The 24,093-nt window shown below is 41.0% G+C and overlaps 1 protein-coding gene across 1 annotated transcript in view; it reads right to left on the bottom strand.

Moving 5' to 3' along the window:
- Positions 1 to 24,093, bottom strand: part of MON2 (MON2 homolog, regulator of endosome-to-Golgi trafficking) — a gene marked incomplete in the record, with an annotated part of 2,751,369 nt that overhangs the window by 300,694 nt on the left and 2,426,582 nt on the right. The window contains 1 exon segment of the mRNA XM_044088289.1: positions 20,314 to 20,504. Within this exon segment, the coding sequence (XP_043944224.1) occupies positions 20,314 to 20,504 (191 nt within the window).

Here is a 24,093-nt window from a genome sequence, read left to right as displayed (position 1 = left end):
TCAGCCTGGGACGACATGCTCGACAAGCCACGCTGCTTTGCAGAGATGGCTTTCGAATACTGGCCAAGGCTCTTGCCACCCCCATAGTGCCTTTTTTAGGCAAGGCTCAAAAGACAAACCCACCTCCATTAACAACACAAGTAACCAGAAACTGAGGGTAATGCTACTCAATGCCTGAAGTCTAAACCTCAAAATGCACGCACTCGAGGCACTCCTTAGCATGGAGAAAATCGATATCCGTGCAGTAAGAGAAACCTGGTTCAAGGCTCCAGAGAGCACCCCAGCACTACCAGGCTACAACTCATACCATACCTTTCATAGGTTCATAGGTAGGTACTAGGCTATCGGCCCAAGGGCCTACGCAAGCCTAGCCAACAAGGTTCCCTGGCTTACGCCACCCAAGAAAGTTATTTTCCTGTGCCACTGTTGAGCAGAGATACAGAAGTGATCCCCGGGGTGTATTTCCTATTTCCCATCCACTCATCAAGATTTTTCTTGAAGAGTGCTAATGAAGAACTTTGCTTGACATAGATGGGTAGCCTGTTCCAGAGTATGGGAAGTCTCTGGGATAGGAATCTATCCCTCCAGCATGTCCTGTTTATTGTGGTGACAAGGTTTAGGTCCCTAGAGCATGTAGCTCGGAGGGATTGGGATTTCTTTAGGTGTAGCATGTCCAACAGCTCTGGGTTTGACATAGCTTTATATGTTAGGCAGAGATCACCTCTGAGTAGGGATATGCTACGGAGTAAAGCTGGAGTGTTTTGAGGTGGTCAGTGTAGGGCATTTGTTTGAGTCCAGTAATCCTCTTTGTGAGGTACTTCTGTGGCCTTTCCAGCTGCTGCAGATGTCTTGTGAGGTACATTCCAAAAGGGGCGTTGTACTCTATAGTGGGTCTAATGAGTGTCACGTAGAGGGGAACGATGACCTCTTTTTTCCTGGATGAGAACCCTTTTATGATGAGATGTGTCACGTAGAAGGACTTCCTGACTACTGTGGCGATGTGACTATCAAAGGAGAGACTACTGTCCACCTGGGTCCCAAGATCTCTTATCACGCTTTCGGTGTTAAGTAGATTGCTGCCTATGTGGTAGTTCATGGGTACAGAGTTTTTACCAAAGGGGATGACACAGAACTTTTTAGCATTGAGCTTGAGGCCATGGCTCTGACACCAGGCATATGTCTCAGAGAGGCCCTTCTGTAGGATGTTCACATCATTTGGGGACTTGACTATGGCTCCTAGTTTGCAGTCATCTGTGAACCTCATTAGCCAGAGGCCTTCTGTGTTAGCCTGTACTTCAGAGAAGTAGATACCAAACAGGAGCGGTCCCAGGACGGAACCCTGTGGTACTCCACTTGCCACTGGTTTGAGGTCAGATATGGAGTCTGCAACTTTTACAGTGTGGGTTCTGTTAGTGAGCCAGTTGGCAACCCATCTTGTGATGTAGGGATTTATGCCTAGTTTATTGAGTTTAGCTATAATTCCAGAATGGTGGATGGTGTCGAAAGCCTTGGCGAGGTCAAGATAGGCTGTGTGAACCACCTTACCCTCATCTACGGCTTTGGTGACTGCCTCAAAGAAGTCGATCAGGTTCAGGAGGCATGATCTGCCTTTCACAAACCCGAACTGGGTGGGATCCAGAGTTTGGAGGTTACCAATGTCTTTGTTTATGAGTTCCATGATGATACGTTCCATGGCTTTGCAGACCTGGCTCGTCAGGCTAATAGGTCTATAGTTCCCGGGATCAGTGGTGGCTCCCCCTTTGTGGAGTGGGATAACTGTTGCTGTGCGCCATTCAGTGGGCACAAAGCCTGATGTGAGGCTATTATTGAACATGGTGCTTAAGTGAGGAGCCAGTTCATTCTGAAGTTCATGTAAAACGCAGCCTGGGATGTTGTCTGGTCCCATGGATGCTGTGTTTTTGGCTTTAAAGAGTGCAGCTTTCACCTGCGTAGTTGTGATTACAGGGACTCTGCATTCTTCCTGTATAGATATGGGCCCTTTAGGGGTGGGGGGGGGGTAAAGTTAGCACTGAACCTATCTGCCAGGATGTTGGCAATATCAGTTGGTTCTGTAATTTTCGTGCCTTTGTGCTGTAACTCAAAGCAGATCTGGGTGTTGCCATTGAGATTCTTGACATAGCTATAGAATGCTTTGTGGTTGTCCTTGGAATTAGTGGCGATTTTATTTTCGTAGCTAGCTATGGAGGATCTTATAAGGGATCTCAGCTTCTTACTGAGGCTGACCAGGGAGCTCCTCCACTCATGGGATTTTACTCTCTTTTGCAACAGTTTCTTCCTTCTGTTGTACAGTTTGTTTATGGCAGGGGACCACCAGATTGGCTTCCTTTTTTTGGAGGATAGCATCTTGGTTCTGTTTGGGATAGCACGATCCATGCACTCATGCAAGTGCTTATAGAGTACATTTGTGTAAGATTCAGCAGTTGTAACTGTATTGTTCATCTGCATGGGTGTCATGAAGTTCACTATTTCTGTCTTAAGAAGCATGAAGTTGGCTTTGGAGAAATTTTTTACTGTGGCTTCATTAATGGGGGTGGGGGTGGGATGTGGATATCAAGGGTGATTAGCTTATGGTCGGATCGGACCAACGAGGAGTTGACTTCAGGTGTGGAACACCGGTCACTCATGCTGGTAATGACTAGGTCTAGGATATTGTTTCTCCTGGTGGGGATGTGGATAAGTTGATCTAGGGCATTGGAGTTTATGAATTCCAGAAAGCGTTGCACTAAGGAGTTGGTACATGAGTAGTTTTCCCAGTTAATGGTGGGGTAGTTGAAGTCGCCCATTATTAGGGTGTTTGGTTGAACCCTAATATTTTCCAGTACATCAAGAAAATAGGAGTGGGAATCCTGGGGCATGGTGGTGGATCTGTAGCAAGCTACAATTTGGATTGCAGTTTTGCCAAGAGTTAGTTGCACTTGGATAACCTCGGATGCATTATGCTGAGCAACTAGCCTGGAGGTGTGGATATCCTTAATGAATATGGACACACCCCCAACCTTTGGTGTTTCGGTCCAGGTTACATGGCCGAAAAGTGTGGTATGAGTTATAGCCTGGTAGTGCAGGGGTGCTCTCTGGAGCCTTGAACCAGGTCTCAGTCACTGCACAGATATCGATGTTCTCCATTTTAAGGAGTGCCTCGAGTGAGTGCATTTTGAAATATAGACTTCTAGCACTGAGTAGCATTACCCTCAGTTTTTGCTGCCTGTTCCTGTAATGGTGGTGAATTTGTTACTTGAACCCTGCCTAAAAAAGGCACTATAGGGACAGCAAGAGCCTTAGCCGGTATCCGGAATCCCAGGGGCGACAGGTGCAGGCCATCTGTGGCAAAGCATTGTGGTCTGTCGACCATGTCATCCCAAGCAGATAGATACTGGATCCCCTTAGAATGACACCAGAAGCTTAGCCAATTGTTGAAGTCAATCATTTTGTCCTTGTACTGCGGTATCATTCTGGGCGATGGCAGAATGCTACCCAGGGCTAGGGTCATACCTGACTGGGCTACAAGATCGCAGAGCTCTTCCATGTCTCTTTTCATGTAGTCCAGGGAGGTATGTCTCAGGTCATTCACACCAACATGGACAATGACAGAGTCATATTTGTACTTGTTGTGGAGTGACCTGAGTGTGTGGGTTATGTGGCAGATCCTGGCACCTGACAGGCAGCTGACAGTAACCTTCTCCTTGTTTAGCCTGGTGAGTGGGACATCAGTGTGCCTGACTATAGAGTCACCTATGACTAGTGTGTTAGGTATGTTGTTTTGCCTTATTGGCTGTGTTTCAGTGGCACACTGAGTCTGTGGGCTATGTGTCATTTGGGTTGTGTTGGGGAATGGAGGTTGCTTGTGTTTCTGCTTTGGAGGTCTCTGTTGCTTAGGCAGATTATTATTGAGAGCCTCCGTGAATGTTTTTGAGTTTCTATGTGTGGATTTTGGTGGTGTAGATGTAGTGAGACTATGTGATGAGTGTGGTGTGGTGCAAATGTTTACCTTCTCCTCATGACTGTCAGGTTCAGTCTTGGTTGGAGAGCTTTACCTCCAGTTTGGCTAGATAAGTGCATCTCTCACAGGTTGTAGTGTTGGGTGGTAGGAGGAGAGGGTTGTCTGTGTACATGAGGCAATTTCTACATTGCCTCAAGATGCCCAGATTCATCAGATAGACAGGGGAGAACACTGGGAGCTGACCCTTGGACATGCCTGAATAAAAAACTATTTTCCTCTAGAAAAGTGAGGAAAGTGAGTACAAGAGCTGTTTTTCTCAACGCCAGTGAGAAAAGTAAGTACAAAAACTGTTTTCCTCTAGGTAATGAGGAAGATTGAGTGCTACAGTAATTAGTAGCTTATTTAGTGCTTACAAGTTCTGAACAAGTGCTGAGTATGAATATGCAAACTTAAGTGCTAAAACTAAGAATCTGTATCTGCACTAGACGAGTTACAGAAACAAGTGCAAATGCAGGCTTTCAAATCAGAAAGTTGAGAGAGATGGAAGATTGCCCAAATGGCCAATAACTACAAATTCTGGGCCAGAACCACTCCTTATGTGGTAGACAGGTTACCTAATGCTTACCACTCCCACTGATAAGCTAGAAGGCTTCCCTTCAACACAGAAAGGCTTGGGGGGCTCAGAAGCTTACAAACAGTCCTGGATACAGCAAATCTGTATCTGGAACACTAGTTACAGGAAAGATAGGAAACAGGCTTACAGTTTTTTTTTTTTTTTACAGAAAAGTAGCAAAAACAGTAGTAAAAACAATTCACATGCAGTGCAAGCTATCACACGAGTATGTAGCAATATTAGACCAAACACAGTTTAAAAATGCAATTAAATTAAAAAGGACTAAAAGCAAGTGCAGAAAGGGTTTATTAGGTAGAATGCGGTGAAGAGATGAGACTGGGGGAGTGTCCTAGATCAAATCTACAGTGGAGTGAGCACTGCAAAAGCCACCAAATTTAACTACAAACCAAAAACGGGGGGGTGGGGAAGACAGTTTCAGCAGAGATTTGAGCAACCACTAACAGTATAAACTATAAAACCAAAAAATATACTCAGCTCTGTATATTTGCAGATCAGTATCTAAGCAACAATTAAACTCTATAATAAAGAAAAATATAATCAGCTCTGTATATTTGCAGATAATCTTGTAAGGCTGTCTCTCAGAACACAGGTTCCAATTTAAATGCAGGCTGTTATTAACAGGTCAAATTAAGGGAACCTTGAGTTAGGTAACACACAAGCTATAAAAAACAGTTCGGCCCCTGAACCCAGACCGAAATACAAAAGGAGGGGGTGTATCCATTTTCATAACGTATACCCACACCTCCAGGTTAGTAGCACAGCATGAGGCCTCGGAGACCATCCATGTGCAACTAACAGTGGGCAAAGCTGCTTTTCAGATCGTAGCTTGCTACAGATCACCTACCTTGTCTCAGGACCCCCCACTCAGCATTCCTGAGAACATTGGAAAATATAAAGGTCCTACCTAACACCATGATATTGGGAGATTTCAACTACCCAAACAATGACTGGGATAACTACGCAAGTACAAACTCCTTTGCCCAATGCTTCCTAGAGTTTATAAACTCAAACGCCCTGGAACAGCTGGTCACCATGCCCACAAGAGACAACATATTGGACCTGATCATCACCAACATGGGGGATCAGTGCTCCACACCAGAGGTAAACTCCTCGCTGGTAAGATCAGATCATAAACTAATCACACTGGACATCCACATCCCAACCCCACCCCCAGTCAAGGAAACCACTGTGAAAACCTTTTCAAAAGCCAACTTCACACTTCTCAAGACCGAGGTGGAAAGTTTCAAAGCCCCCTTGCTAAAGGATAATGCTGCCTAAACCACAGAATCCTTTACAAATGCATTCTATGAGCATCTACAGGAATGCATGGATTGAGCCATCCCAAGTAAAACCAAGACTCACTCCTCCAAAAAGAGGAAACCAGTCTGGTGGTCCCCGACCATAAATAAGCTCTACAACAGAAGGAGGAAACTATTGCATGACAGAGCAAAATCCCAAAAAAGAAAGGCATCACTGATCAATATTAGCAAGAAACTACGATCCCTCATAAAATCATCTAAGGGCAGTTTTGAAAGAAAAATTGCCAAAGACTCTAAAGATAATCACAAAGCCTTCCTTAGCTATGTCAAAAATCTAGGTGGTAACTCTCAGATATGCTCTAAGCTAGTGCAAAATGGCAAAAAATACACTGAACCAACTGACATTGCCAACATCCTGGCAGACAGGTTCAGTGCAAACTTCACCCCCCACCCCCAAAAGGGCCCATGTCCATCCCAGAAGAATGCAGAGCCCCAGACATCACAGACACGCAGGTAAAAACAGCACTCTCCAAAGCTAAAAACACAGCATCAATGGGACCGGATGGGATCCCAGGCTGCGTCTTACACGAGCTCCAAAATAAACTAAACCCACACCTAAATTCACTGTTCAAACTCAGCCTTACCACAGGCTATGTACCCAAAGAATGGCGTACAGCAACAGTCATCCCACTCCACAAAGGTGGTGCCACAACAGAACCTGGAAACTATCACCCTATAAGACTGACTAGCCTGGTCTGCAAAGCTATGGAGCGAATCATCATGGAACTCATAAACAGAGACATTGGGAACCTCCAGACACTGGACCCTACCCAATTCGGCTTTGTTAAAGGCAGATCCTGCCTCCTAAACCTAGTTGACTTCTTTGAAACAGTTACCAAGGCCATAGATGAGGGAAAGGTAGTCCACACAGCCTACCTGGACCTCGCTAAGGCCTTCGACACCATTCCCCACTCTGGCATCATAGATAAGCTCACCAGCTTGAACATTAACCCCTATGTCACGAGATGGGTTGCCAACTGGCTCACGGATAGAACACACATGGTCAGAGTTGCGGGTGCCATGTCTGACTCTAAACCAGTTACAAGTGGCATCCCACAGGGCTCGGTTCTGGGACCCCTCCTGTTCGGTATATACTTCTCTGAGGTACAGGCAAGCACGGGAGGATTATGGCTGACCAAGTTCGCAGATGACTGCAAACTGGGGGCCATAATCGACTCTCCGGCTGACACAGAAATCCTCCAGAAGGGTCTCACAGAGATAGATGCCTGGTGTCAGAACCATGGCCTCAAGCTAAATGCCAAAAAATGCATAGTCATCCCCTTTGGGAAAAACATAGTCATCCCCTTTGGGAAAAACAAAGTGCCCACGAATTATCACACAGGTGGTAATCCACTAAGTACTGAAGATGTAATTAGGGACCTGGGGACCCAGGTAGATGTAGCCCACCTAATCACGAAAGGGTTCACATCTAGATCAAGAGAGATCATTATGCCCCTCTACTCATCACTCATTAGGCCCATAATAGAGTACAATGCCCCATTTGGAATGTACCTTACTCGACACCTGCAACAGCTGGAAAGACCACAGAAGTACCTCACCAAGAGGATCATGGGTCTCAAACAGATGCCCTATGCAGCTCGACTAAAGAAACTCTAGCTCTACTCGGTTGCTTACCGCCTGCTCAGAGGTGATCTCTGCCTGACGTATAAGGCCAGGTCCATCCCGGAATTAATGGACATGCTCCACCTCAAGAAAACCAAATCACTTAGAGCCATGTGCTCCAGTGAATTAAACCTCAGCACAACAATAAACAGGACATGCTGGAGGGATAGTTTCCTGTCCCCAGAGACTTCCCTCGCTCTGGAATAGAATCCCAGTTTATGTTAGGCAAAGCCCCTCACTGACTCTCTTCAAGAGAAATCTAGACGAGTGGATGGGAAATCGTAAATTTACCCCTGGGATAACTTCAATGGCCCTGCTAGACAGAGGCCCAGGAAACTAATTCAAAAGGGAGGCGAAAGCCAACACTTTCTGGCTAGGCTTATAAATGCCCTTGGGCAGATAGACTAGTACCTACCTATGAACCTATATACAACAAAGTAATACAAAAGTAAGATCTGCCATCACTAAATAAACTGTCTAAAACACGGTAGCTTAAAATCAAGGCAAAAATAATGCATCTGAAAAGCAATACCTTCAAAATTTAGTACACAGATGGAGGACAAGTAACAGCTACAAAAAAAAAAACTTAGATGAATTTGGAGGCACTCATATTAGATGATCTAAAGGTAAAACGAAGATACGACAAAGTAGAAAACAAGGCAGTAGGAATTCTCGCATAAAGATGAGGCATCAAGAGTAGAAAATAAAGTTATCATTCCTCTGCACAGGTAGCTTGTGAAAACCCCACTTAGAGTACCGTGTGCACTTCTGTAGATCTATAAAGGCAGTACAGAAGACCATTATAAAAATGGTTTGTGGTCTTCACTAGAATCTGCATAAACAAGCACTTCAACATGCTTTTACCTACAAGGAAAAGGATATGAGAAAAAAACACTGACGTACCAAAACAAAGACAAAAAAACAGTATGGATACAGAAAAAAAATTTCAAGAGTACTACCTGAAGATACAAGGTAGGAAGTTCAAGGAATTCAGAAGAATTTTTTTTTTTTGCTATCAAATTACTATAAATCTAAGATGACTTCTCTGCTTAATCTAGCAGAAGCACATCAGCGTCAAGTAGGAATGGAAATCAAACCAGAAGTAGATAAAAAATCAAGCAGCAACTGAATGTGCCAAAAATCAAAAGAAAGAATATAAGGTGAAGGACCAGATGAGAAGGCAAGAAATGTGGGAAATGCATAAATATATCTGCAAGTACAGAAAACTTCTGGAAGAACCTTATGTTGCTCAGGAACAAACGCAGGAATGGTTAAGGAGAGGCAAATTCAAACCAAGACATGAAAAGTTAATACTGGTGGCCCAAGATAGTGGGCTACGTACATGCTGGTTTACAAAGTCCATTGAACATGTGAGAGAAAACAGACAAATGTAGGTTTTGTAAAACCGAATTCAAAACAGTCACACACCTCCAGTCACGCACCTCGTTGCTGGTTGGGATATATATATATATATATATATATATATATATATATATATATATATATATATATATATATATATATAGATATATATATATATATATCACTGGGGATTGTGCAAACATTATGGTACTGAACCGGCTGAAAAACACTGGAAACATGAGCCACAAAGCATCACAAAAAATGATGAAGTTTACAACACATGGGATCACCCATTAGCAACAGTTCAAAAGACAGAAGCTAGAAAATCAGATATAGTGGTCCATGAAAAGAAGACAAAAGTAGCATTGATCATTGAAATCGCCACAACCAGTGACTACAGTGTCTTCAGTACAGAGAGACACAAAGTTATAAAACATCAGAATCTGCAGGCAGAAATGAAAGCAATGTGGAAGAAAGACATCCAGACAGTTCCAACAGTAGTAGAAGCAATGGGTCTTATATAAAAGAATCTACAATCGTACTTAGATATGTTACCAATACACGTAACCCCATACAAATTGCAGGAGGAGTCACTACTGGGCACACTGCAGGTGCTGCGAAGAGCTCTTTTGGCTGACATCAAAGACTGAAACAATACTAATTTCATGAACTGTAATCGTACTTTGACTTAGGAATGGGATCCATTCCCTGTCAAGGCATTTGAAACTCAAAATATTTGGAGAAATTAAAAAAGGAAATCTGCTTCTACATCCTGATCTTCCCTAAGCTACTTATTGCGAGTGCACTGTGGTAGTGCCTAGCATGACTCACAGCCACCTCCCTTCCCCCAGGATGGGTAAGCCAGCAGTGGCTGTTCACTCAAATTATTCCCATCCAGCTCCAACAAGCACCAGAACTGCTACTCAAACTCAGGTCACCTGCTCTCTCCACATCATGGAGCTGGCAACAAGCATATTCATGTCTTAAAACGTCTCAAGGTGGAATATCACTCAATGGAAGAGTTTCTGCTAAATTCCACATTAGAATTATTAACAAACAGCTAATTTCAAAAAGTTATAACACTGTTTCCTTAGCCTCTCAAAAAACAATCGTAATCCACTTGGAATGACTAAGAAAAATGGCAGTGATTCTTAATCAATATAATAGATTAAGAAACTCTATCAGCAAACAAAGCAGCATGTTCTCCTGCATGGACACACTGGCAGTGCTTTCAAATTTACTTCGATATATTTAGCAAACATGGAAAAATGTTTCCTAACACACTCATCCAATGCTGGAGAGTCTAGGTTACTGTGGACACAATCTGGTCTTGCAATTCAGTACCTCCTTAGCTGAAATCTCTGAATGAACCTGCCAGTGATGTGAACTTCAACCTTACCTTTCAACATTTTCTTGTCACTAACGGACACAGCATAAGTATGAAGTTCAGTTAGTAACATTCGTTTTATTTCCAGATTTAAAAGTAATTATACACAGTTGAAAATTCTTCAACAGCTGAAGCATATCTACTGAAGTAACATGATCTACTAGAATAATACGGTGCCCAAAGTTGTTAAAGCCTCATTCTATTAAGCAAATGGTTACCATGATCAGCAATCAGAAATCAGCTTTTTTGATATATACATATCAAAAAACTACCTTGGGTCATACCTCTAAACCTGGAAACATCAAAAATCTGGAAAAGGCCCATGAAAAATAGGTACAAATCTGTACGCTGATTAACATCTAATTTACATACATAATTAGATAACCCCACCCACTCCAATGGAATTGTGGGATACCAACTTTCAAATGCAAACTGAAGAACAGGCAGCCAAAATATGGCACCAAAGTCCCCCTGCAGCCATTCCAATGTCCCATTACCTGGATATTTCGCCCCATTTACCATAAACACTAATGTGTGCATACTGCTTTACTTCTACAATGATTTTTTACATTTCACAGCACAAAACTGCACAAACACTAACATACATCTGCTAAACAAAGCAATACTGTCTCACAATAAAATTAGACTTGGCTGGCATTAAAACTTCTCTGCAGTTGAAACTCGCATTCATTCACTTCTCACCATAGTTCTTAACCTCTTAGCACAAAAATTGGACAAACAAAGCCAATAATGGGGGTATACAAATTCAGTTCTCACTTCTCACCATAGTTCTGAACTCTTAGCACAAAAATATATACATATAATATACATATGTGGATTGTTTTTCTGCTAGCTTTATCAGACATTTTTGAGAAATTAAATAAGCTGAGAGATAATTTCAGAGGAAACTTATTGCAAATAACAACTCAACATGATTTGTAAAGACTATGCAATAATGAGATTGTATTAACTATTTTAGCTGAATTAATGTACAAAGGCCTATGACCCATGTGAAACTAGTACAGCTCTTTTTATACCATCTTTTTATAAATTTGAACAAAGCTTCAGATGCATTAAAGACATAATTATTCTAAACACTCTGAATGACTTGGGGTGTGAGATCAGCTTCCTGTCTTACATCTAAGAAAGTCTATCACTACGACAGAAAAAAATGCACTTGCCAGAAGTTTCTCTTTTGTTTATATTTTTATTAGCTCGAACACTATTACGGGAGAAAATCTGGGATCACATATTTATGAAATATATGTTCGTATATACACTCGCATTTATACTATGTTGTCATTTCTGTGTCTGCAGCAGTGCCAACTCCACAACAATAAACATTTGGAGATATGTAGTGAATTTTGGAACAGTTCTTATCTGCCACAAACATTCCTTCAGTAACTCTAGTATCAGCACCATCCTTGAACACCATAACAGCAATGGTAGTCCCAGTCTTTCTTGCTTTATCAAGCTTACACCCCCTTTCTTCAAGTTTAGCTTCAAGAAGTGCATTTCTTCTACAATTCTCGAAACCAAAATAACCGGTGCTAGGGAACCAGCAAACTGACAAGCATGCCATCTTTCTACCTTCTTTTAAGTCACCCTCAAAACTGTATAATCACACTAGTAAACCTCCTACCCATATACTATATTTGTACACACACACACACACACACACACACACACACACACACACACTTTGTTCCTTAGCCAGTGTCTGCAAAAGTAAAGTCCAAAATCGGCAGAGAGTTCCCATCCTCCTGCAACAAAAATAAACCAGCCCGTTCGGCAGAAACAGCTGTTTGAAAAGTCCAAATCAGCAGCAGAGTCCCCGTTCCGCATACTGCCGCACAAATAAGTCAGTATAAGTCAGCCCATTTGGCAAATAAAGCACGGCACAAATAAGTCAGCCCATTCGGCAGAAAAAGCAATGCCAAAGAAATAAAGCACAGAAACTACTGTTTAATTCCCAATGCCAGCAGCAAAGAAATAAAGCAGAACTGCTTTTACTTCCCGCTCAATTCCGACTAGCTGGTAGCCCTGATGGAGCTGACGTCATCGCTCATGTGATGACATCAGCTCCGACAGCGCAAAAATTCAAAAGCAAAGCTTAAAAATCAGAAATGAAGGGGTGACACTCAGGAATCGTGGCACCCCTTCATTTGGACCCCAAAATTTGGTAAAAACCGAGTAATTCGGTATGGTTGGGAGGTATGCCTTGGGTCTCCCATGAAAAGAGGCTAAAAGTATGTGGGACTAACTTGAGTCAATAAAGGATAAATAAATAAATAACACATATGACCCTGGGTACAGAGGCTCTTCTACTTTGTATACATTTTTTTTATTTCCACAAAGGAACATGGAAACACCAAGAAAACAGATTCATCCACTCAAACTTCTTTGCTGGTTTAAGCAGTATGAAAGCTCATTATTTTAAAAGTGTGTAAACTGTTGTCACTGCAGCTATGGTAGCATGAGCTCGGCCTTTCCAAGCTGCATCCTTACTTCCCTAAATATAAAATGTGAATAAAATCAGAGGTAATGGAGTCTAGATGTGTCCTTCAATCAAATTTAAAGATATGTGCATCTCTCAGTAGAAAACAACTCTGTGAAGTGCTAAGAAAGTAATAATGGAAAGAAGGGTCAGCTAACTCTACAACTGAAAGGTAGCTAAGAAAAAACGTAAGCATGAGGAGACAAACTGGATAAATTTAAATCTGCTCAAGTGCAAAAGGGATAAGGAAATAATTATATATAAGAAGGCCTTTAAACGAGAGGAGGAGGATGGTAGATAGAAACTCGTACACTTTGAAGAGAAGAAGATATGTGGCCGGAAAGAACATAAAAAGGGATACAAGATTTCAGAGCAAACAGTATGAAAAAAAGGGATGTATTAATCTGAGGAGGAACTAAAGAGAGAAAAAGCATCTTTGGGGGCAGTTCTGGAGGAAATTCAAGCTTCCTGACCAAAATCTGTTGGGGAAATCAATGTTCTGATTATCATGTAATGCAACAATGACACATAAGAAAAGCTACTCACAAATGGATTCCTACAAAGAGCCGTGACTAGAATATGTGCAGAGAATCTGGCCTTGGCTAAGAAAACAAATAATTTATTGTAATAAGACAAGACAATGCAATGACAGAACTTTTGGAATACATACAGCAACACACAGTATAGATATTAATACATTTCTGATGACACTGTGGAAATTAAGTCTAACAGTTTGTATCTAAATGTGATAAAAAGACATTGATTCCTGCTAAATACCTCCTAAACGTGCCAGTCTTACAACTACAGGGATGTGCTTGTTCAGCTATGTCAGACAATGAACAGTAAATAACTAAATACTGTTGGGTCAATGAACAAAATGCTACTAATTATCAGCCCACTTTCTGAATAGGTACATTCAACCAGTTCTGAAGGCAAGAAAAGCATTTAATCAACGGGGGAAAAATCAAAGGGGGGGCACGGTGGATTTATTTTAATGAAACCTACAAAAGACAAAAATGGCTTTGTCCCACTATTCAAAAGTAGCAATAACAAAAAAAAAAATAATAAAATTGCTCAGCATCATATTTTTGAATGTGGAGACTTAAAGGTCATGAATACACACAAATACGTAATATATTGTCAGAAAGCACTGCAAAGGAAAAAAGAGGGCGTTCCCCTTTGCTGACATGACAATGATGTCAAGAAATGGGCAAGGAATGAGTGGGTGAGGGTTGGAGATGGGCAAGGTTGTGGGAAGTATGGGGATGTGGCTTCATCCAGTTTTAGCACCAATTAAAAGTGGCAGCCCAAATATATACATAAATACCACTCAACTGTCCCTGATTTTGACTCAAAATTTAATTCTGTCCCTCCTAATCTCTCCTAAAACTGGTGACTTTTAGAGAAAAGATAGTGAACTGCACTTAACAATAATTACGAGTTACAGACTTACTTTACTTCAGAAACGTTTATTTATTTATTTACAGTTTGTTTACCGGGATAGTCCACTGGGCCGAGAAGAGCCAATTTTCAATGGAGGCCCGGGGAGAAAAGCTCCTTAAACAGTATACAAATGTTCACAAGTTATTAAACAGATTAAGAAACTACAGTATGCAATGAATGTAAAACAAAACATAAATATAAAAACATAAATCAATGGAGTATCCACAAAACAGTAGCTAATACATTGGTTTAAAACAGTAGTGGCAAGTTAATACACAGTTTAAGAAATTACAGTATGCAATGAAAGTATGACAAAAAACATATCTACAAAAACAAAAATCAATGGTGTAACATGTTCTGCTTGGAGCATGACGGGAGTGTACACAAAAGAGAAGATAACACATTGGTATAAAACAGTAGTGGCAATGAGCCTCAAACAGCATATTAACAAAATTTCACAGAAACAAGAGAATTAGAGTTACAAGTCTTGCATGTATGCAAGAAAAAAATGTAAGAAATAGTAGGGAGTAAGTAATATTTGAAGAGAGAAGGTGGAAAAGAATAGTGGAGATTAGTGTTATAATTGAGGTGAGAGAGAGAGTGGGGAAATAAGTTAACAGGGGTGAAGTATAGGGAAGTCATGTGGGGTGAAAGCAGGAACATTCTCAGTGAGATGAGAGGTGGGAATGGAGCAAGGTCTTATAGGTGGAGTGGTTATGGTTGGTATGAGTAAGTGGTGGCAGGGAATTCCAAAGGCATGCTAGAGAGAAGGATAATAGAAGTTTGCCTGGAGAGTGTGCAGGTTTGTGCACTTCAAGCAGGTTCTGATTATTGGATTTAAGGAGTCTATCAGGCAGATGCATTTTGAGAGAGGAGGTGAGGGAGGGGCAGAGAAAGGGCTTGAAGATGAGTTTATGAGCATAAGTTAGTTGGATATAGGACAGATATTTGGGCAAGTTCTAGCCAGTTTAACTCGTGAAGGGCATTGCAGTGGTGGGTGGAGGATTTATATCCGCTAACGAGCTTAGAGATTTTGTTATAGCAGGAGGATAATTTTGTCTTTAGAGAGGACTGAAGGCTAGTAAAAAGTGGGGCACCATTCAAGAGGGAGGGAATGAGGTAGGTGGTAGAGAGGACATACATAGTTGAGGGAGTAAGACAACTGTTGTGGCGATAAAGCATACCTAGTTTTTGGTGGGTGTTTTTATATTAGTGTGTAGGTGAATATCACATTTTAACTGTTCGTCAATAAGGACTCCTAGAAGCTTTGTATGAGGGACGCTTTTGATAGAGGTCTTATTCTGGCTGGTTAAAGAGAAAGAATTTTTGCCTATTACGGTGTTTTTTGAAGAAGTAATTATCATGAGTTTTGATTTAGACATGTTGAGTGCTAGGTGATTACTTAACATCCAGCGCTCAGTAGAAGAGAAGGCTTCTTGAGTTAATTTCAAGAGTATGGGGAGGGATGTGACAGAGCAGATGATCGTAGAGTCTTCTGCAAACTGGATAAATTTAGCATTTGGGATGCACTGATGGAAATCGTTTATGAATATGTTAAAGAGTAAAGGACCTAATATAGAACCCTGTGGTACACCTGTAGAAGTATTAAGGAAGGAGGATGTGCGGTTTTTCCATTTGACGGCTTGTTGCCTATCAGACAGGTAACTGGAGAACCAGCTGATAGAAGAGATAGATTGTGATTAGAGAGTAATTGAGATTAGAGAGTTTGGACAAGAGAAGATTATGTAAAATAGTATCAAAAGCATTGGATAAATCAAGGAAGAGGGTAGATACAATACAGCTGGAGTCTCAAGCATTACTGACGATTTTGAGGAAGGAGAGGAGAGTGGTGGTGGCACTGTGTCCAGGTCTAAATCCATGTTGTGTGGGGGTTAGCAGGTGGTTGTCTAAGAAATAGGGTAATAGTTGTAGGTGAATGCATTTTTCTAAAATTTTAGAAATAGAGGATAAGAAGGCAACCGGCCAGAAATTGGGGAAGTCATTGTTGTTGCCCCCTTTGTGAAGGGGAATAATAAAGGCCTTTTCTAGAGGAGGGGTACATAGGCTTCATGAATTGGCCAATTTATTGGGGCAGAGATGGGGAAGGCTATGCCATCGGCAGATAGTTTTAGGAAGTTGGATGGAAGGTCATCAGGGGCATTTGAACATGGTTTCAATTTTTGAAGTTTTCTTATGGTGGAGATAGGAACAGGTTTGATAGTAATCGGGTGGGAGTTGCGAAGTTATGGTATTTGAGGAGGGGCAGATGGGTAGAGGTGAAATTAGTGCATTGTTTGGGAAGGATGTGAGTTTGGCTATTGAGTCTATGAAGAAGGAGTTAAATTGGTGGCTAAGGACAGATCAGAGGCGTTAGGATTTGGACAGGGGTTGTCTTTTTTGCCAGGATGGAGGAGGGTAGAGATACTATTCCAAAACTTTTGGGGTTAGTTTTATGGTTATTTTGAAGTACACAGTAGTAGGATTTTTGGTCAGATGCAATATGTTTTTATATTTCTGGTACTGTTTACATGCTTTGTCTCGGAGATGCATGAGGGTTATAGTTTCTTTGGTTATCCAAGGGACAAGTCTTACATTTAACTCTTTTAGTTCTGGAGGGGCCATATCTATTTAACAGGTTAATGAATGCAGTACTGAAAAAGGTAACAGCATTATACAGAGGGAGGGTTTTTAGAGGGTCCTATTAATATTAATTCACACACTCTTATTCTGTCAAAGTCTTAAGTTAATACTAATACTTTAAAAGTGTCTGTGATTGTCCCTGGTCGAGAGCTACATATACACACACAAAATATACACATATACCTATACAACATACATATATATATATATATATATATATATATCTATATATATCTATACACACACACACACACATATATATATATGGGTCTATCTGAGTTCATCGACACTTTAAAATACCGACAATGGATTAACCGACACGAGAATGTCGAAAGTCGTCACGCCACCGCCAGAAGATCGACGAGGCAGAAGACCGACGAGGAAGACACCGGCGCGAGAAGCTGTGATGGGGTAAGGGTGCGAGTAAGGTAAGTGTGCGATGCTGGTGTTTAGTAGGAGTAGGGGTGGGATAAGTGAATTAGGGTTAGGTGTGCAATGTTGGTGTTTTGTAGGGGTAGGGTGGGATAAGTGAGTTAGGGTTAGGCCGGGTTAGGTGAGTGTCTGAGTAAGGTAAGTGTGCAATGTTGGTGTTTTGTAGGGGTAGGGGTGGGATAAGTGAGTTAGGGCCGGGTTGGGTGAGTGTGCGATAGTGACGGACCTTAGGGTGGGGTTTGGGTCAGGGTTGTGGTTAGTTGTGTATGCATGGGGTTGTGTTTGTTTGTAAGGATTTCGGTGTGCTTGTGTTAGGTGCCTGAGTGTTGGATAGGGGATCTGTTTTGTTTGTTGGTATGTTGTGTCGGTGTATGCGATGTCGTGTTTGTGAACTGTCGATCTTCTGGCGTCGGTTAAATGAGTTTCGTTGTTTTGGTGTCGGTTAATTCGTTTTCGGTATTTTAAAATGTCGATGAACTCAGATAGATCCATATATATATATATATATATATATATATATATATACATATCTATCTTGAGCAGATTGTTGGTTATTACACATGAAAGCTGGCTTGCTGTTACATCCTATGCAGGATACAACCCATATAGCTAAGGGTACTGCAGCAGTAATCAATATGATATGACGGACATCAAATAATGCAAATGTGATAGAGCAGAAGATGCAAGCAGAGGAGGGGTATACAGAAGTCTTATAAAGGGTCAAAGAAGAGCACTGTTATTTGTGTTGTGAGGTAGTCTTGTGCTGTCTAGATTTCCTGCAGTCTTCAGAGGGTCAAAATCAATGAAAAAACAGCAAAATTTATAAACAAGTAGGTCATAGAGGCCTTAGTCTGACCTCTTAGCTTACTCCTATATGCCTAGTCTAGGTACCCTAAGAAGAAAGACTCACAAATGTTCTTTCCTTCACTCATTTTCTGATTTCATCTTTGCAGAAGAGTGGGTAAGGCCCCAAGCTGCAAATAACAGTGGCACATTGTGGCTTTAAAATTACTGACACTGAAAATAGTCAGAGATATCGAGTGTAGGTCTAGTGAAGAAAACACAAAGCCAGTGATTTTCCTCCTAAGGTTTTTGACCATCACAAAATCACTTCAACATCTTTGGTGATTTAAGCCTGCACTTTTTTGGCATTAAATACAAGTACTTCCTAGACCTGACTCACTGGTGCAGATGGATGAAGCCCTGACTGCAACTCAGAAGACTGGAGTCTGATTAATAGCTTCAGAAATGGAGAAACCACGCAGGGAAGGAGGAGGAGGAGCAGCAGGGTTTTGGCTTGCTCACCTTACTCTTGGTGTGAGGGAGACGTGCATCCCTGGAAGTACATATGAATGATATGTTTTCGCTGGTAGAGACCAGGGTAACTACCTACCAAGTTTCAATGTTGGTGGGCAGCAACCTGCCTGCTGGTATATGCCCTCTGTAAAGGTCAGGGACCAACCAATGCTGACACCCATATAACATCCCACCTTACCTAGTGGAAGTGTGTGTGTGTGTGTGTGTGTGTGTGTGTATATACGAGGACGAAAGACAAGAATGAAAGAAAAGCTTCAACTATCACTGATGGCTGCCCAAAATATGTCTCCCTTTGGCAAAATCTCACCCTTGGTGATGAATGAATGAATGGGTTATCTGCTTAGAGGGGGCTGATGATCAGCAGGCATCATGGGAAATACATTCAAGTATTTTCTTTCAAGGACTGCTAGGGAAAGATCTAGACAGTGTGAACAGTAGGACAGAAAAGAACTGCAGAGTTAAGAATGCCCCTCAGCTCATCCACAGATTTTTTTCTCTACTCCCCCAGCCCTGTTTCCTCAAACTTTCTGAGACCTGCCCAATGGGTGTTATACTTCCATCCAACTCATCCACTCTTTCTACTGGGGCTGAGAGGCAGGTATCCTTAGGCTAGACAACAGCCTTACTGTCCATTTGCTCATACCCAGAGCTCTAAACAGCCCGTCCATTCTCCTTCTGGTAAAAGTCAAGTGGTAGGCAGCAAGCCAGTTGCAGGTTCTAGAGGAGAAGTCTACCCACAGGCAGCTTGTGAATCTACAACTGCTGCCCGGTTGTGAAGAGAAGGCATGCATGCTCCCAAAATGATTCACCTATCTGAAACTTTGTGAAGGGGAAGTCTGCCTCGCAGTGCAAGCCACCCTGCCACTATAAGTAGGTGATATACCGCACCACGTGTAAGTGTCACCAGTGCCACAAGCCTAACTGAACAAGGGTTATCTGAGTCAAAGTCAGGGCTTTATCTCTCTATGCCACAAGGCCAGGCTTCTACAGGGGTATTTTACAGGCCATGCAAGGCATGACTTACTTAATAATATGTCTACTAATCAATGACTACTCTGGTAACAGCCACAAATAACTCCAAGGAGCTCTGCCCCTTTTACCCCTAACCTCAGTATTCTAACTCCAAGGTAATTGCAGGCTAGGGAAAGTAAAATTCCTGAAAGACATTTTTTCACTCATGAGGTACACTGCATAACTAATGTCAGAGATTTCATCTTCAGCTAATAGTTATATACCCTTCCCATGAATGTGGGTGCAGAGCAACTGCAAAGGAAGAACCTGAACGGACTAACTTCAAATTATCTCTTGAAGAAAAGACCACTCTTGAATTCTAAGAACAGGCATCATTCATTCAGTCTGTTAGCTCTGCCATCAGCGAATAAGGTGCCACTTACATCATCACAAAAGGAATGTCAGAATTTCCTCAGTTTTGTACCAAATGTATTCATCCGTATAAACATCATCTCACGTCTCTCCTAAAAATAGGTCACATGCCTAGTGAAAATAACCTTTGCACTCAATTTAACTAGGAAAACAACATTTTGGGAATAATTTGTGTTCAATAACCTATATGAGGCATTATATAGTTTGTTGTTCAACTGAAAACCTAACTTAAAAATTGCTTAAAAAAGTACAGTTTAATGAATACTATTGCCCTCCTACAGTGCCAAGAATCTGTTAGCTACTACTCTGCATTCTTACCTTTTCGTGAATAAGAAATCTTCAAATGTGTTGGCTAGTTCTGGCCACATGGTGTCAAATTTCCCAGAAGCAGCATGCTGTCTTGCAACTGGAAGCCCAATGGACAAAACTTTCAGGAGAGAAGAAATGGCAAGCTTCCACGTGCTTTCTGATGGGCAAGCATACTTCAAGCTAAGAGGTATTCTTAGGGTCTGGAAAAGAAGAAGAAAAAATAGTTTAATATAAATGTTGTAAATAAAATAAAGGTAACAGTGAAGTAAAGCTGTGCAGCAAAATGTAATCTTGCCTTTTTTTTTTTTTTTAAATAAAGATACCAGATATTAACCAATTTCACTTGATGGCAAAACTATTTGAGATTCTACCACAATAATAAATGTTTCAGAAATGTTTCCCTCTCAAGAGAAATACCTTTATTTGGCCTAGACACAGTACTTGAGTTCCTAGCTTTTCTGGTATGCTAAAGGGAAGAGTTACTGGAACATTTACTTATTTGTATTACCCTTCTGTTGACTGGGTTAGTCCCACTTAGGCTAGTGGCCTCTTTTCAGGAGGGACTTGACATGTTATTTATACTAATAAGGGAAAATTAGCCAGGGTGTTGGAGAACTTCCCCTACTCTTTTCGGTAGGTGTTATGGGATATTTTACATCCACCTGAGCTACCACCAACCTAAACAGATGGGACCTCAATTTAACATCTCATTTGAAGGAAACTAAATATGTATGCAGTGTGTGTGTCTGTGTGTGTGTGTGTGTGTGTGTGTGTGTGTGTGTGTGGACGTACAGGAAGTACAGAAAACTGTCCAGCATAGCTGTACCAAAACATTTTACAATATACAATAACTGGGCAAAATCTAGGACATGTTAGAAAAACTGATACTGAAAGGGCTAAACACGGTAAAATCAAAGATACTAATGTTTACAATCTATGTGTGGATTACACAGCATCACAACCACTTACCAATTTATGCTATTTTCAATGGGTAGTAAGAAATATTGTCCCCTCCCTGAAGCAGCACAGAACATTTTTGAAAGGTAAAAATAAGAAAGATATCACGCAATATTTGGCATCTGAGAGGCACTGATGCTAGCTCTTCTGCTTGTTGTAATTAAATATTAAGTAGGAAAATAAATTTGGTTACTGCTTTAAATTAAAAAGGGCACTTCACCAACTTGACCTTTTTTAACTAACATGGACTGTTCTGCTCAGATGAAACAAACTGCCATCAGCAGTTACTAAGGACTGATGCCCACATCCACCACGTCATGTATGGCGATACAAGAGTGGCACTCAAACAGAACTATCTTTCACACACGAAGTCACAAGGAAAGTAAAACATTACAGAGCTAAGCTGGGGAGATAGGTACTTGATAAAAATCCTCTTCTGAAAAGCTATATTGCTAAGGTGTTGACATAATTACTATTTTAACTTTATAAGGCTTGTACAGAAAGCAATACACAAAGAAGAGAATAACAAAAAACATCAAAAGGAAAAAAATTAAAAAGGAGAAAGCACCAAAGAAAAATGACCAGGCCAGACACTAGAAAGCACTGCTCTAGCAAAGTCTGCTATGCTTTTAGAAGGCATGCTAACATGCAATGCTTGCTAAAAGAGTGAAAATAATATCCCTTATTAACCTCTGCAGTAGACCGAACTAATGCTGAAACACAGCCATGTAGTAGTCCTTTTTCTTCTAGAATGCTGTAGCAGCCTACCAGTTTCTTTATAACTGTACACAGTGCAGTTCACCAGCCATTTAGAAACAGACTGCTGAGACAATGCAAGATCCTTTTTGTCTTTGGTAAGCTAGACAGAAAAGAAATTACTCAGGAGATAGTGCATTTAACCTTTGATGCACAAAAGTTGTTTAGAAGTCTGTGTGCTCTGTCCATACACTTGGAGTTGTGATCTACATTTCAGTGCAGATACTGCACCATGGGTGGAAGCTGGCGCACACTCACTCCTCAGATGCCATCCTAGAGACATAGAAATAAGGTTCCATCTGCCAGAGTTAGAGGTAATGCAAATGGGTGTTAAACAGCAAAGTTTAAAAATTTAAAAAGCCAAAAGAAAAATATCTTACATACAGACTGAAATATTACTCCTAAAAATACCACAAGTAGTATATATATATATATATGGCTCTGCTTTTAATAACTGAAGATCAGAATACAGACATTCATTTTTACGAGACTGAAAATACCAAAATCTGACATACCCAAATGCCAAAGCTTACTCAGGTAAGTAAACACTTGCCCAACATGCCCTTTTCTCCACTGTAATGCGATCCTTGAGTTGGTATATATAGTTGGGGGGCACACACCAAACCTGTGTGGTTTTAATTACTTCAGTGTACATTTAGTTTAAGTTTGGGCAAGTGAGTGTATATGAGGATAGGAGCATGGGTGGGATCGTTAGAGGAAGGGTTAGGTAAGGGGATAGGTTTACTGCTTGTGCGAGTGTTGTGTGTGGGTTAGGGCTAAAGGAAAGCTTATGTAAGGGGATAGACTTAGTGTGCATGTGTGAATGTATGCAGGTTAAGGTTAGTGTATGGGTTAGGGTAAAGGAAAAAGATTTAGTGTGTGTGTATTAGGCAAAGGGAAGAGATTTAGTATGTGTGTATGTATTTGTATGTGGAAAGTGTCTGAGATGTCTTGTGTAGTAGTAGTGTTAAGGAAAGGATTTTTCTATGTTAAGGTGCAGGGTTAGGATTAGCACGCATTACTAAGGTGGATTGGTGTGGGGCATAGAGACTGCACAGGCAGACAGGTATGCCAGCAAGAGTGGAACACTGCATCAAGCATCCAAAGTATGTCCAGCACACAATAATACATATCTGCATGCACTGTTTAGGTAAATGAAAAATGTTCTGTCCAGACTTTTCTACTATGGCAGTACAGACAGCCAACTAAACTTCTTGTCCTCATAAACAATATAGGTTTCTTTCCAATAAGAGAGGTTCCACTCCAATAGTTTGTGTGTGGGCTATAATAATACACATAAGAATGAAATGGTTGATGAACAGTAAAGCAGTCAAGCAGCCTGAAAGGTAGTGTTAAAGGGGATAAAAATGTAATAAATAAGGACGTATAAATGCTGAATGTTGACTTGCACTGGTGATGGTTGCAGTAATACAGTAGGAGGCAATGACAATTACAGGTGGGAAATGCCTTTCAAAACTGTGATGTTAAAATTAGTCTGAGGGATAAAAAATTAAATCACGAGGGGTAACATCTTTCTTAGCTCAAGAACTGCATGAGCTACAGTTACGTTTCTTAAGTTTTCCACGTGTATGCTGAAAACATGTTTATATTTTTTGTGCTTAAAGTGATTTTCCAATGTCTGTACACAGTCATCATTTTTGCTTCTGATGCTTATCGACAGTATGTATTTTAGTTTTTAAGCAGTATTACTTTCTGCTTTGGTTAAATTCATTTTTTATGCTCCACCCCCCTACTTATTTTTTCAGTCAGACTCTTCTGATCTCGGACGTCAGTGTAGCAGTTCCAGTAAATGACCAACAAATAATGATGGTAATTGAAGCAGCACTGTGTTCACTACCGAGTGCTACTCAAAATGCTGATATCTGGTAATTTGTATCTGTACATTTTGGATTATTCAGGGAAATCAGTTAACTTTACTTTTAGCACAATTAAGTATCACATCGGACATGATAAATAGTTCATATACATAATGTTAATTTGCAGATATTAGTTCTTCAGATATAACTATTTTTTTTTTTTGAGGGGATATGTTTTTTCCAGTACCAGTCAACTGTA

The sequence above is a fragment of the Protopterus annectens genome, chromosome 11.part0 (assembly GCF_019279795.1).
Source record: "Protopterus annectens isolate FY-2018-M chromosome 11.part0, PAN1.0, whole genome shotgun sequence".
In the NCBI taxonomy this organism is placed as follows: Eukaryota; Metazoa; Chordata; order Ceratodontiformes; family Protopteridae; genus Protopterus; species Protopterus annectens.
This window is presented reverse-complemented; position numbering and strand designations above follow the sequence as displayed.